Consider the following 15,022-nt stretch of genomic DNA (forward strand, 5'->3'; position numbering starts at 1 on the left):
AATGCTGGTGTAAGTATAGTGAGGGATCTAATTGATTTGACACAATGTCAGTGGCGAACTGTGTTATCATTCGCTGCACAGGTTAAAATTAAAATCTCTGAGGACTGTGGATATGATAATCAAGTGTATTAGGGATGCTATCCCCCCTGCATTGATGTCCTTTATAATCTCAGCCCTGGTAAATGGGTTTGCACCTCAGAACTTTCCTGAATTGAAGGTGATCCCTAGAGATGGAGGAGTTGGGAGTAATATAAACCAGAATACATTGTTGAAGGGATATGGGGATTTATTTTTTCATAGTGTGGCGAAGAAAGATCTGTACTATATGTGTGTTAAATCGGTGCATGTTGGACAATTGCAAGGAAAAACAGATACTAAATGGAGGGATAAGATCTCTATTTGTGAGGATGTGCATCCGATGTGCTCTCTCTCTCTCTCTCTCTCTCTCTCTCTCTCTCTCTCTCTCTCTCTCTCTCTCTCTCTCTCTCTCTCTCTCTCTCTCTCTCTCTCTCTCTCTCTCTCTCTCTCTCTCTCTCTCTCTCTCTCTCTCTCTCTCTCTCTCTCTCTCTCTCTCAAAGGAAATTGAAAATACAAAGTAATTGTGTTTTTGAGATTGTACCTTAAGTCTATAATCTAATGAATAAAATAGCCAGCGGTATAATGCATTGGGGAGTATATGCTGTGCAGTAAGTAGTAAGCTACTGATGTAACAGCTTTTTATTCTTGTTAATGTCCTTAGATCCCTCTGTTCTTTTAGACTATTTGTTTATTTTTAAGATGTCATGGAACATGTTAATTCAAAGTGCAGAAATCATTGCATATTAAATTTGCCATTTTGACAGTAATATGATATGACTGAGGAAATATGATTTAATTAAAATCTCCATAAACATGAGTTTAGCGCCATCATATAAGTGTGCTTCTGTGCAACGTGGCATCTTTAGTCAAGAGCAGAGGTCCGTTTTCTCATGAATAAGTGATTTTCCGCTCTCTCTAATGTCTCACTGATCCACAGCTGATTTAAAAAATTTATCTTTTTATTTCAGCTACAGTTGCCTCAACCTGCAATGACCCAGGACCCCTCAAAATGGAACACGCTACGGAGACAGCAGGGAGCCCGGCAACACCATTTCCTTTCAGTGTGACCCTGGGTACCAGATTCAAGGAATGTCTGAAATCACTTGTGTTCAGCTCAACAGCCGATTTTTCTGGCAGCCAGACCCACCCACCTGCATCGGTGAGATCCGACTCGACTGTGCCCTTCTTACTTTTCTCACTGGAAAGCTCCAAACCACAGTAAACGTAAAAGTGATGTGCCATCAAACACTCTTTTAATTATATATAGCGAATTCTTGATGACATGAGTATGAACCAATAAAATGGGATTTTCAAACTCATGCTGATGTAAAAAACAAACGATCTTACTCAGTATTTTAATATATCTCTCTTTGCGAGTATTCTTATACCTCCTTATACTCACCTTTTAAGCGTCCTAGTATATTCTTTTTTCTGATGAATACAATCGAAATTATATATAAAAAAATGTCCTGGCTAATCCAATCATTATAACAGCAGTAAATGGCTGCCCATAATTTGAAGCTCAGAAAAGTGCATCTATCCATTAAAACAGTAATTCACACGGCTCCGGTGGTTTAATAAAAGCCTTCTGAAGTGAAGCGATAGGTTTGTGTAAGAAAAATAACCATATTTAAAACTTTATAAAGTAAAATATCTAGCTTCCGGCGGACAACCCTCTGTATTCAACTTACGAATACATGTCTGACATCATTGTTGCACCAGTTAAGCTGTTTTTGAAATCTGAAGGATTCATGACTTATAGAGCCTCTTACTCTATTATCAACACAAGAAAGAGCCGTAATAAAATACATTTTAATTTTAAAAAGATTAAAATGGGGGGGGGGGGGGGGGGGGGTAAAACACTCCATTTTAGTCAATCTCATGTAAATAGTGAGTACTTATAGAGTAGTATTGCATCCTTCATATCTCCAAAAGTTTTAGTTTTTATATATATATATATATATATATATATATATATATATATATATATATATATATATATATATATAAACATATATATATATATATATATATATATATATATATATATAAACATATATATATATATATATATATATATATATATATATATAAACATATATATATATATATAAAATAAAGATAAGAAAGTACCGAGTTTTTCTGTAAAAAAAAACCGAGTGGATGGAGGCATGTCGTGTGGGGGCGGATCTGAAGAATGAGGAGCACGTGCAGCAATCGCATTGAGCGCATCTGCGAAATAGTGGCCAGCTAAACAAATGTATTTAAACTAACACCATTCATCGCATTCTCCATGCACTATATGCGATCATGTTGTTTATTTGCTGTGCTTTTGTGCCGATAGCCAACAACACAGACATTTGAAGCAGTTTTACTCAACGCCTGCGGTTCCAACGCACAACTGTGAACCTTTATCGTTGGGACCACTCCTTCCTTAAGCAATAGATGATCTGCAAATCCGGCATCAAACTGGGCTTGTTTATAAAACAGTCATCGCCGAAACAAACAAAAACACTTTCACAACTCTGTTGATGCTTTGGAAAACAAACTCCATCCACTGGTCCCTTAAAGGTCCCGTTCTTCACGATTCCATCTTTCAAACTTTAGTTAGTGTGTAATGTTGCTGTTTGAGCATAAATAATACCTGTAAAATTATAAGGCTCAAAATTCAATGCCAAGCGAGATATTTTATTTAACAGAAGTTCCCTTTCAAAGCCTACAGCGAACAGCCGGTTTGGACTACAGCAGGAAGTGCAGGGATGTAATGACGTCACTAGAACCGTTTGTTGACTAACCCTCCGCCCACAAGAACAAGCAAAAAAGGGGGCGTGGTCTTGTTGCTCTCCCACGTGGAGAAGAGCGCGCATTCAGCGCTTGCATCTCCCCGTTATGGTAAGAGGCGGGACCTTTCCGGGCAAAGTGCGCTAAGCTGTTGTCCAATCACCAGAGCAAGGAAATCATCAGGCCGTTTTTAGGACAGAGGAAACAGCGGTGTACAGATAAGTCAATTGTGTGAAAAAAACTGTGTTTTTTACACGCGAAACATGAACTCATGTTATATTGCACACTGTAAACATAATCAAAGCTTCGAAAACACGCGGAGAATGGGACCTTTAACGCGGGGTTCTTTGGGAATCTGTGCAGGGTTGTCTCGCCGTGGCAACCAAAAAAACACTTCTTTGATGACATTGTTTATTTCTTGAATTCAATTGACCTCCTGACGACTTCCCTAAAGCCGAGCAAAGCGCTTGCCATACTGCCTTTGTTTTCTCGCTCTGGTCTATGGGTGCACGCGTGCCCTTCCGGGAGAAGTGCCCTTAGGACCCGTATAAGGAAATCCCGCCGACTCGAAACACAGACCCATACTTCGAGAAAAAAAAGAAAGAAAAAAACCTTTCCGAAACTTGTAAGAAACTGGAAGCAGTATTTTTTGGCACAGAAATACTCCATCAAACATCCAACTTAATTTGTGAAACATGTTTAGCATTGGATTCCAAGTATTTAACAGTGTAAAAAACTCAGTACGCATGAAATAGCATTTCAACACCCCTTTAACTAGAGTAATCAACACAAGTAGTAAAATAATACAATGAAAATCTTTGCATATTCGAATGCTCAGATAAGATGATGTAAAATTAGAACAGTCTTCTTTATGTGCCCTCTTGACTTCTCGCTTTAATCACTTCCACTTTTATTCTTGTGCACTTATTCTCATGCTAAAATGAACTGCTAATCAGTGTGATCTTTCCCACCGACGAACCCAAAGCCGATTCATTATACTGATTTTGGCTAAACTGCCACAGATGTGAGCCAAACCAGAGACAACATATGGAACACACTGTAAAATCTAGCCCGACAGATGCTCTTGGACAACCGTCAGCTTGGTGTGTCACAGTCCTAACGGTTTTCGCCCACTACAGTGGCAAAAGTCTGCTCTGTGCCGCTGATGATGCAAAAATGTCTCCAATTTGTGCCTGTAGCAAGTGTGTATAGAAAGCGTGGCAATATAATCAAAACAGATAAACGTGATTACTGTTGGAAATAGGCAAGCTTTGTCTCCAGATGCACGGTGGCCCAGCAACACAACAAAATTTAAAAAGCAAACATAAGTTCACAACACAACGAAAATGCCACAACACAAAGGAAATGCTCCCGACCACTAGGGGGCTCTCGGAGTGCGGTAAAGTTAGCTTTCCTTGCCATTGTACTATACTGTGGGTTTGCATTTCTTACAAAGATATAAACACTACGATCAGTTTTAAGTGTGTAACCATTGTATATGTGACCAATCACGAAAAGTAGGGACACAAGTCGGTTCTGGGGCATTTTGAGTTATTTACAGATTCTGAAAGTGTAGTCTCAAAGCTGTACAACGATGTGCAACATGAAAATCTGATAATATTTGGAAAAGTTGTGGCCATTTAAATGTAGGCATTTAGAAAAGTTTGGATGAGAGAAAACAGCCTTTAAAGATTGTGCATTTCTCACCTGTTCTCACCTGCTGGGAGTGACATTAGGGCTCATTTACATCTCATTTAGATAAGCCAAAGAAAGCTGAATGGTTGCAAAAGGGAGACGCAAAACAGACGCAAAGGGAAACATCGGACCGCATACTATTAATAATTAAGGATAGCAGATGCTAACATTAACATCTAAAAGCCCATTATAGTAATGTTTTTATATATATATATATATATATATATATATATATATATATATATATATATATATATATATATATATATATATATATATATATATATATATATATATACACAATATAATTTTCCAAAAAAAATAATGTGTCCATTTGTTTCTTATGCTCTAAACAATCTAATGACATGAATCAAATTTAAAAAAAAAATGCTGGGTCCCAGGATATGATGGGAAAAGGAAGTAGACAGAGTGTGGCAAAAGGCGGATTCGAACGTCTGATCGATTTGCATCAAAACTTGATGACATGCACCTTACCCCTACACTATAGCCATGTTTATGGTCTTTATCCCCATCAAACAAACATACAGGACATCCACAAAGAAGACCCCAGCAAACAGAAAGTGAACCAAGTGGTCTTTATCGCCGTCAAATGTTAATATAGATATAGCCTCTGATATCCTACGGTCCAACTCGTCTGATGCCAGTCCGATACATTCTGCCACTTCTTGATCTTCGCTCAATTGTAGTTTAGGGATATTATTCAGTCTTATGTCACTTTCAGCATTGCTCAGATCGTCTCTAGAGCCGGCCAGAACACTGCATAAATAATTAGCCACGCATCCCTTGGAGGGCAGGGTAAAAACAAAAGCCAGTATGTAGGGGTTAACAGTAAATACACACGGAAAAAAACAAGGTTATTTCAACCTCAAAATGAACCTTTTAAAAACCTTTTAAATATACCAATACTGCTGTCTCAAACACGGAGAGGCTTCTTCATGATTTAAAATAAAATATTCTGCAAATATGCGAAAATCAAAAAAAAAAAAAAAAAAAAAAAAAAAAAAAATATATATATATATATATATATATATATATATATATATATATATATATATATATATATATATATATATATATATATATATATATAAAAATAAAAAAACACTTCTTTCTCATTTTGCTTGGAAAGTAGAGCTGCCGACTTGTGTCCCTGGTTTCCGTGACGGGACACATATCGACTTGAAATATATATTCATAATCACCTACATGCATTATAGCTGCAAATGTATACTTGTGAACACTTTTACTTGGGCACCATGCCCAAGGGAACATCTGCCAATACCACCATGCAGTTGAAACATGTAATTTGTATGATTTAAAATTACTTTTAACATTTAAAAACAGACATGTTAAAATTACACAGCTTGGTTGTATTGGTAAAACTGACTCAGTAATGCACAACATTGGAATTTGAACATTTAAACAAAAAAAACCTCATTTTAATTCATACAAATTATACGTTTCACCACCACTTGGTGGAATTGGCAGAGGTTCCCTTGGGCATCAAGCGCCTTGAAAGCGTTTACGAGTATAAATATGCAGCTATAATTCATGTAGGTGATTTTGAATTGATATTTCATGTAGATATACATTGGTTACACGCTTATAACTAATCATAGTGTTTATATATTTGTAAGACTGGCCAATCTATAGAACAATGGCAAGGAAAACGTCTCAGGTTACGTATGTAACCCTAGTTCCCTGAGGGAACGAGACGCTGCGTCGAAACGCTGTGAGAACGCCTCTGCGTTAATGCGTCGTGAAGCGCCTGTAGAACCATTCCATCGGAAAAAAGATCGATCGTCGGCGTGATGACGTCATCGACCGGAAGCTATAAAACGTCCGTGAAAACAAACAGGAACTAACTTCTGATAAAGCCTGAAGTAAGTGATCACGGACACGCCGGGAGTATGGCAGAGCGACGCAGCGTCTCGTTCCCTCAGGGAACTAGGGTTACATACGTAACCTGAGACGTTCCCTTTCGGGGAACTCGAGCTGCGTCGAAACGCTGTGAGAACGCTTATACCCACATCGCCATAGGACCAAGTGTCTCGTATGTGTGAAACCGAAGCGCACACGGTTACGAGAGAACCTGTGCCCCTACTGTAGACGCCAGGTCTAGCTCGTAGAACCTGACGAAGGTAGAAGGAGACGACCATCCGGCCGCGTTACATATATCATGGAGGGAAGCCCCCGACAAAAGTGCTTTAGAAGCAGCCATACCCCTGGTAGAATGTGCCCGGACAGCCAAAGGAGATGGCTGCCCGGCAGCTTCATAAGCAAGTGAAATGGCCTCGGCCACCCACTTGCTCATCCTCTGCTTGGATACAGGAGCCCCCTTCTTAGGGGGTCCGAAGCAAACAAACAATTGTTCAGTTTTTCTCCACAGGGCAGCTCTGTGGACATAAGTATCCAGTGCCCTCACCGGACACAGCAGATTTAATCTTTCCTGGTCTGACGTCAAGAATGGAGGAGGACAGAAGGCTTGTAGAGTGATGGGGCCCCGTGGGCTCGTAGGAACCTTGGGGACATAACCCGGCCTGGGATGCAGAAATGCTTTCACCATCCCAGGCGCGAACTCTAGACATGAGGGCCCTACTGACAGGGACTGAATATCTCCTATCCTTTTAAGAGATGAAATGGCCAAAAGGAAGATAGTTTTCAGGGTGAGGAACTTATCCGAAACCTCCTCCAAAGGTTCGAACGGAGGTCCGGACAAGCCCCTCAAAACAATGGCCAAGTCCCATGCCGGGACCCTCGAGTGCATAACTGGCCTCAACCTTAATGTGCCACGAAGGAAGCGTGTAATTAGAGGGTGTCTTCCCAAAGACACTCCACTGCAAGGGACGTGGACAGCGCCCAAGGCCGCCACGTACACCTTAAGTGTGGAGGGGGTCAACCCTGCAGAGAACCTTTCCTGCAGGAACTCCAGCACTGTACCAACCGGGCAGTTAACTGGATCCCACTGGCGTTCTCTGCACCAAGCTGAGAAAAGTCTCCATTTCAAAGCGTACAGCTTCCTCGTGGACGGAGCTCTGGAGTGTAGGATGGTCTCTACGACCTCGGCCGAGAGACCCTCCTCTATGAGCCTAGCCCCCTCAGAGGCCAGGCCCACAGTTTCCACATCTCCGGGCGTGGGTGCAGGAATCTCCCGCCCGCCTGAGAGAGTAGATCCCTCCTGGTCGGAATCTCCATCGGAGAGCCTTCCAGGAGAGATATCAGGTCCGAAAACCATACTCGGGTCGGCCAGTTCGGGGCCACTAGGAGTACCTGGGCCCCGTCCCGGCGTACCCTCTCCAGAACTCCTGGAAGCAGAACAATCGGGGGGAAGGCGTACAGAGGCAGCCTCGGCCACTCCTGTACCATGGCATCCAGCCCCAGCGGAGCCGGATGGGTCAGAGAAAACCACCGCGGGCAGTGAGAGTTCTCTGCCGAAGCGAACAGGTCTATCTCTGCTTTCCCATAAACCTTCCATAGGAGCTCCACCACCTCTGGGTGGAGTCTCCATTCCCCGGGCCTCGGCCCCTGTCTCGACAGGTTGTCTGCTTCCTGGTTTAGGGCCCCCGGGATATATACTGCCTTGATTGACAGCAATTTCCCTTGGGCCCACAGGAGGATCCGATGTGCCAATTTGTCCAACGGACGAGACCTCAGACCCCCCTGGTGATTTATATAGGCCACCACGGACGTGTTGTCTGTTCTGACTAGTACGTGGTGGCCCCTGAGGTCGGGCAGGAACTGTTTCAATGCAAGAAACACTGCGAGCATCTCCAGCCGATTTATGTGCCAGTGCCGCTGATGTTCCTGCCATAGACCCTGGGATGAGCGACCACTCATGGTCGCCCCCCAGCCCGTGAGGGAGGCGTCTGTCGTTAGCGTTACGCGACGAACATGAGCCCCCAACACGGGACCCTGAGATAAAAACCCCGGGTTTTTCCACATGACCAGAGCACGTAGGCATCGCCGCGTGACTTTGATCGTGCGGAGCGGATTTCCCCTCGGGGAGAACCCTTGTGTTTTGAGCCACCACTGCAGTGGCCTCATGTACAGTAGGCCAAGAGGTATCACGTTGGACGCTGCTGCCATGAGACCTAACAGTTTCTGGAACTGTTTCACAGTGACGGCTCGGCCTAGCTTCTGTTCTTTGGCGGCTGCCAGGATCGACGCTATGCGTGTTGGCGATAATTGCGCCCGCATAATTATCGAGTCCCAGTTCACACCTAGAAAAGTGGTTCTCTGAGCCGGAGAAAGCACACTCTTCTTGGCGTTCAGCCTCAACCCCAGCTTCGACATATGGGCGAGAACAGCATCTCGATGCTGAACCGCCATCTGCTCTGTATTCGCTAGAATCAGCCAGTCGTCGATGTAGTTCAGTATGCGGATGCCCTGAAGACGCAGCGGCGCCAGAGCTGCATCCACACACTTGGTGAACGTGCGGGGTGACAGTGCTAGACCGAAGGGAAGTACACGATATTGGTATGCCTCTCCCCCGAAGGCAAACCTCAGGAACTTCCTGTGATGTGGACGGATGGAGACATGAAAATACGCATCTTTGAGGTCTATGGTGACAAACCAATCCTCCGATCTGACCTGCGCTACAATCTGTCTGAGTGTAAGCATCTTGAATTTGAGCTTGGCCACCGAGCGATTCAATAGCCGCAGATCTAATATCGGGCGTAAGCCCCCATCCTTCTTCGGCACGATGAAGTAACGGCTGTAAAAGCCAGACTCCCTGCTGGGAGGGGAAACCCTCTCTATAGCCCCTTTTTGCAGGAGTGTCTCTACTTCCTGTGCCATTACCAGAGCCTGCTCCGGGCCCACCACTGTAGGTAGGACACCGCAGAAAGGAGGTGGCCGACTTCTGAATTGAATGGCATACCCCTTTTCTACTATCTGCAGGACCCACTGAGATATATTTGATAGACGTTTCCATTCGTCTAGAAAATCTACTAAGGGAACCAGCCTCTCGAGGCTGGCCTCTGGTGTATTTTGAGCAACAAGCACAGTGCCCTGAAGCGGCGGACCGGCAGGGAACAACTGACTTGACTGCTCGGGGACCCCCCGAAGGGGGTGCGGACCACCCTCGGGTGGCCCGCGGAGACCGACTGCGCCCCGGCATTGCGGCAGGGTTGGCAGCGCGGCCCCCCGAGGGTGCCGTAGGGAAACGGGTACCGTAGGCAGGGGTAAGCACCGTTTCCCTACGGGGGGAACCACCCTCAGCGTCCTGACGCTTCTGGCGTCAGGAACGCTTCGACGAAGCCTTCTTGGCGATCAGGACTGTCCGCAGATCAGCCCTGCCCCTTGAAGGCTTCGTCTGAGAGCGCCGCCCCTGGTCCCCGCGCTGAGGGGGAGCCCGAGCGGCGACGCTCTGCTTTTGTTGTGCCCTGTGAGCTGAGCTCGTACTCGGCTTGGGCTGCCTGATGTCAGCGGCAGCCCCAGGGACCTGGACTCGGAGAGGGAGAAACTGCTTCAGCGCCGCAGCTTGTTTCTTTGACTCCTGGAACCTCTCGGTGACAGTGTGTACTGCGTCACCGAAGAGGCCACCAGGAGACAGCGGCGCGTCGAGCAGAAAGCTCTTCTCCCTCTCTTTGATTTCGGTGGGGTTGAGCCATAAATGTCTCTCCGTAGCCACCAATGCTGCCATCGAGCGGCCAACACATCTGGCCGTCTCTTTGGTGGCCCGGAGAGTTATATCAGCTGCTGTTCTAAGCTCATTTATGACGTCACCCCCCACTTCATCGCGTCCATCTAGATCCCTGAGCAGGTCAGCCTGATAAGCCTGCATAATTGCCATGGTGTGAAGGCATGCAGCAGCCTGACCTGCCGCCGAGTACGCTTTGCCCACCAGTGCCGACGTTGTTTTCAATGGTCTGGTGGGCAAAGTCGGGGCCTTTAGGGACGATGCCGAGGAAGGCGAGAGATGGCTCGCAAGCGTCTCTTCTACCTTTGGCATCGCCCCATAGCCGTAGTGCTTCAGCCCCATGATGTTACTATAGACCGTAGTCTGAGGGCTGAACACACGGTATGATGCCGGTCTCCTCCATGATGTTGCCACCTCGGTGTGCAAATCATGGAAGAATGGCAGGCCCCGCCGCTGAGGTTCTGAAGCGCGAGCGGGCAGGAATCTTTCGTCTAATTTACTAGAACGTCTCTTTCCTGCCTCAGATCTTTCTACGGGCCAGTCAATGTTTAATCTGGCCACGGCTCGCGTTAGAACCTCAACGAGCTCATCACTCGCAGGAGACTGAAGTGGCGAATCTTCAGTCGCGATGCTCTCAACGTCCACCTCCTCGGAGCTGGATAGTTGGAGCACCGGCGGCTCTCTCGGGGGGGAAGAAACCGCAATGCGTGCTTCCAAGCCCCGAGAAGAACCGCTGGATGGAGCGGGTGAGGGCAGAGATAAGGCAGCGCCCGTCTCAAACCCCTCCGCAACATCCAATTGTGAACCCCACGACTGCAGCCTCCGCTCTGCCTCGGCAGCAGCGGGACCAGAGCCGCGGGGAACACGAGCCGAGGCACCCTCCTCGAAGAGTGCCCGGCGGGAGCGCAGCGTTCTCAGTGGCATACGCTCACAGTGCTCGCAAGCAGCCCCCTCGAGGGCTGCCTGGGCATGCTGCGCTCCCAAGCAGGCAACACAAAGAGAGTGTGTATCCCCACTCGTGATGTAGCGTGGGCAGGGATGAACACACCTCTTAAAGTTACTGCTTTCGCTCGCCATTTCTCTATCTATTTTATTTTCTCTTTTTTTGTAAAATATATGGAATATTTAACAAAGGGTGGAAAAACTCTTTCAATAGACAGACAAAAACACCAAATAGACAGACAGGTTCACACAGATCGCTTACTGAAGGCACAGAAGCTAGTTCCTGTTTGTTTTCACGGACGTTTTATAGCTTCCGGTCGATGACGTCATCACGCCGACGATCGATCTTTTTTCCGATGGAATGGTTCTACAGGCGCTTCACGACGCATTAACGCAGAGGCGTTCTCACAGCGTTTCGACGCAGCTCGAGTTCCCCGAAAGGGAACTAACTTTATTGCACTCCGCAAGATCCCTAGACTTGGTCGGGAGTGTTTCGGTTGTGTTGTGGTGATGTCGTTGTGTTGTGACGTTTTTGTTGTGTTGTGACTTTTTTGTTGTGTTGTGGCTTGATTTCGTTGTGTTGTGAACTTATTCATGCGTTTTAAATTTTGTTGTGTTGTGCACTACTGGGCCACCTTACAAATGCCCTAAGTAAAGAAATGCTGTCAATTTTCAGAATTTTTGTAAAACCAGCCAATGAATGCATTTTTTAACATATGTAAATGTGACTAACTCCGGCACAATCTTCTATTTTCTTACTTGAATGTCAGAGCGATTGGCTGCCGCCCGGTTTTTCGACTTGATAATTGCATGAAATCAAGAATTGCCCAAACGTTTAACATAATCGGCTGTTCTCACCAGTTTCTCTGGTCTGCTGTCAATTCCACAATGCACTGTCCGAGCGTGAAGCTCAGCCTCCAAAGGAATGAATTGTTAATGCTCGGTCTGCTCCACTCACCCACACCAGTGGACATGCACCGTAAGAGAGGTGACCAAGAACCTGATAGTCATTTTGCTTAAGCTTTTTGGCAAAGTGGCCAGACAGAAGTCTCTTCTTAGTGACATGAAACTTGAAATTTCATGTCACTAAGAAGAACTTGAACTGCTTGAAATTTGCAACAAAAAAGCAAGGACTCTCAGACTATTAGAAACAAGATTCCTTAGTCTGATGAACTTCAGTTCTAATCATCATGTCAGGAGGAAACCAGGCACTGCATATCACCTGACCAATAACATCCCAATGGCAAGAGTTACTTAGGGATGACGGATTTGAGCTCAATTAAACATCTCTGGAGAAACTTAAAAATTGCTGTCCACTGACAGTCCCCATCAAACCTGACAGAGCTGAATACAAGGAAGTGTACAATCTAGAACCATCGCTCTGTCATTGTGAAAACACAGTTTTTTGTAACTGGACTCAGTTGTCCACAACCAATCATAGAGTCATGGCATTATAGAACTGTTAATGTTCATGTCTACATCAAGTGGTTTGCTTGGGAAGATTGGAAATTGGAAAAACATTAATATTGGCTTAGCATTATAGCGTAAAGTATAGCTGCCTTACTCTGCACGTGTAACTGAATTACGCAATTGCTTTTATATCATTACTTTGACCTTCTCTCCGACCTTCAGTATTTTCTGCTTCTTATTCTTTCTTTTTTTTTTTTTTTCAGTCCGGCAGTATGCTTTGCACCTTCTAAGCATGGTTAAGAATGGCTTTTTTTCCCCTCTCTCCAGTGTCCCTGTTGACTTATTTGATGTCATGCTTTAATATTTCCATTAAATTCTACAAGGTCATATAGAGCACAGTAGTCTGGTTCAGGAAGTAAAAATCACATTCATCTTCTTTTCAGAGAGAAATAGATTTTTAATGATAAAGTTTGAAACTTCCAAGACCGACTTAGCGTGAGTGCAGATAATGTTAAGAGATGATATATGCTTTTGTACTTTTATTAGAATGAGAAAAGAGCAGTTTAATTGCCAAATTCCCTGTGAAATGCAACATTACCAATAATTCTAAAGTGAAATCCACCAATCAAAAAAGGGAGTTTACTAAAAAGCAGGAATTAGATTCTGAATCTAACTCTACAGTGACCTGGCCACTCCCATAAATCGTAAACCTGTCTATACTTTCACACAATTTTCAGATTTGTATTGATTTTATTTTGTCATAAACTGATAACCCATCATATTTTATACAACGTACATTAACTTGGTCAGTAGTTTTATAGTGTATTGCCTTTTTTTATTTTTATTTTTTAGTCTTCATGGGACGTAGGTCATTCCATCATAAAAGACATAAAGTACACAGTCTTTATTGCAGTAGCTTAGTTCCAGTTTTTGCTCCATACTAAATATTTTATGTTGTGATTTCAGAGCTCATTGATCTGGTCCATGGCTAAAACTTTTTTTTTATTGAAACCTTTTTTTTAAAATGCTTATGGGAGAAATATTTCCAGAACCAAAGCTAGCAAGAAATTGTCAGGTCCTAGTGCCAAGCATCAATTACAGAATTGTATTATTTATTTATTTTTTTTCATTCAATGTAGTCAGTATAGTACAATTCTCTAAACGAGATGTACCCTTCATATCTAGAAACCACGTAGATGGTTTGGTAACAACAATGTCCTGCATTACAATTGATCTTAGTTACATTTATTGATTATTATTATTATTATTATTATTATTATTATTATTATTATTATTATTATTATTATTATTATTATTATTATTATTATTATTATTATTATTATTATTATTATTATTTTCTTTTGTGGGATGTAGTTGTCCTGTTATATTAACTGATAATGAGCTCAGAGTAATCAATCTGCTTTAACACTGTTACTGTGTTGAAGGATCACATTAAATAATCTCTCGTCCTCACTCTCCTTGTTATGACAGCTACCTGTGGGGGCAATGTGACAGGGCCTGCTGGGGTAATTCTATCACCCAACTATCCTCAACCCTACCCACCAGGAAAAGAGTGTGATTGGCGGATAAAAGTCAACCCTGACTTTGTCGTTGCTTTAATCTTCAAAAGGTAATGTGCTCATGCAGTGCTGGGCCCCTCTGACTCTCATGCCACCTGAAGGGAAATAACATCTTTTAAAGGGTTATGCACCATATAGAATAAGGGGTACAACATATTTTAAAGTGTTATGCACCATAGAACTGTAGTTGTTTTTAAACTTCAGTTTCTATAAATGTTATGTGTATTTGAATTGAGCCACCATATTGAATGTATGGGATCATATGTTCCCTTCACCTTTTTTTTTTAGATATAAGAGTTCATTATACTATGAAAACATTATACAGAACTCAAAACATCTTTGTTAGTCCAAAAACGGCTTTTATTGAAAACAAGCTACTTCTTCATGATCACCTCTTTGATCACAAGGCTAAAAATAACTTTTGCTTGGAATGTATTTACAACTATATCCCAGGAGAGCATTATTTGTTTCTATCTTACATTTCTCTGGATTATTTGGTAAACCAGCCTCAATTTGATGCAGGATTTGCAAACAGACTTTTACAGAAAGATATGGACCCAGCAGGAATGCCGCAGCATGTCAATAACTGTCAATTCTAATTATAGTCTGAGAAACCAATCAGAGGTACTTTATAATTCATAGAATTTACAATCTGTTATTTTTCATATTTAAAGACATTTTAATCACAGAGACATTCATTGTTAAAAACCATTTGTTGTCGTTTATTCTCAAGTAAATTGAGCCAGTGAATAAATGGTCAACTTCAAATTGTTACCCTTATTACAATTGTTTGCCATGATAGTTTTGAATTGCTTAAAATATGATGGGATCCACTTTGAAAATGGAAAAGTGCAACATGTAAATGGCTTTGTAA

The 15,022-nt window shown here is 43.3% G+C and overlaps 1 protein-coding gene across 1 annotated transcript in view; it reads left to right on the forward strand.

Annotated features, from left to right (window-relative positions):
- The first annotated feature begins 44 nt into the window (after window positions 1–44).
- LOC137044732 (CUB and sushi domain-containing protein 1-like) overlaps window positions 45–15,022 on the forward strand; it is a 194,993-nt gene continuing 180,015 nt past the window's right edge. The window contains 4 exon segments of the mRNA XM_067420993.1: window positions 45–81; window positions 1,047–1,076; window positions 1,079–1,237; window positions 14,060–14,198. Coding sequence (XP_067277094.1) covers window positions 45–81; window positions 1,047–1,076; window positions 1,079–1,237; window positions 14,060–14,198 — 365 coding nt within the window.

Source organism: Pseudorasbora parva, chromosome 17 (genome assembly GCF_024679245.1).
Source record: "Pseudorasbora parva isolate DD20220531a chromosome 17, ASM2467924v1, whole genome shotgun sequence".
In the NCBI taxonomy this organism is placed as follows: domain Eukaryota; kingdom Metazoa; phylum Chordata; class Actinopteri; order Cypriniformes; family Gobionidae; genus Pseudorasbora; species Pseudorasbora parva.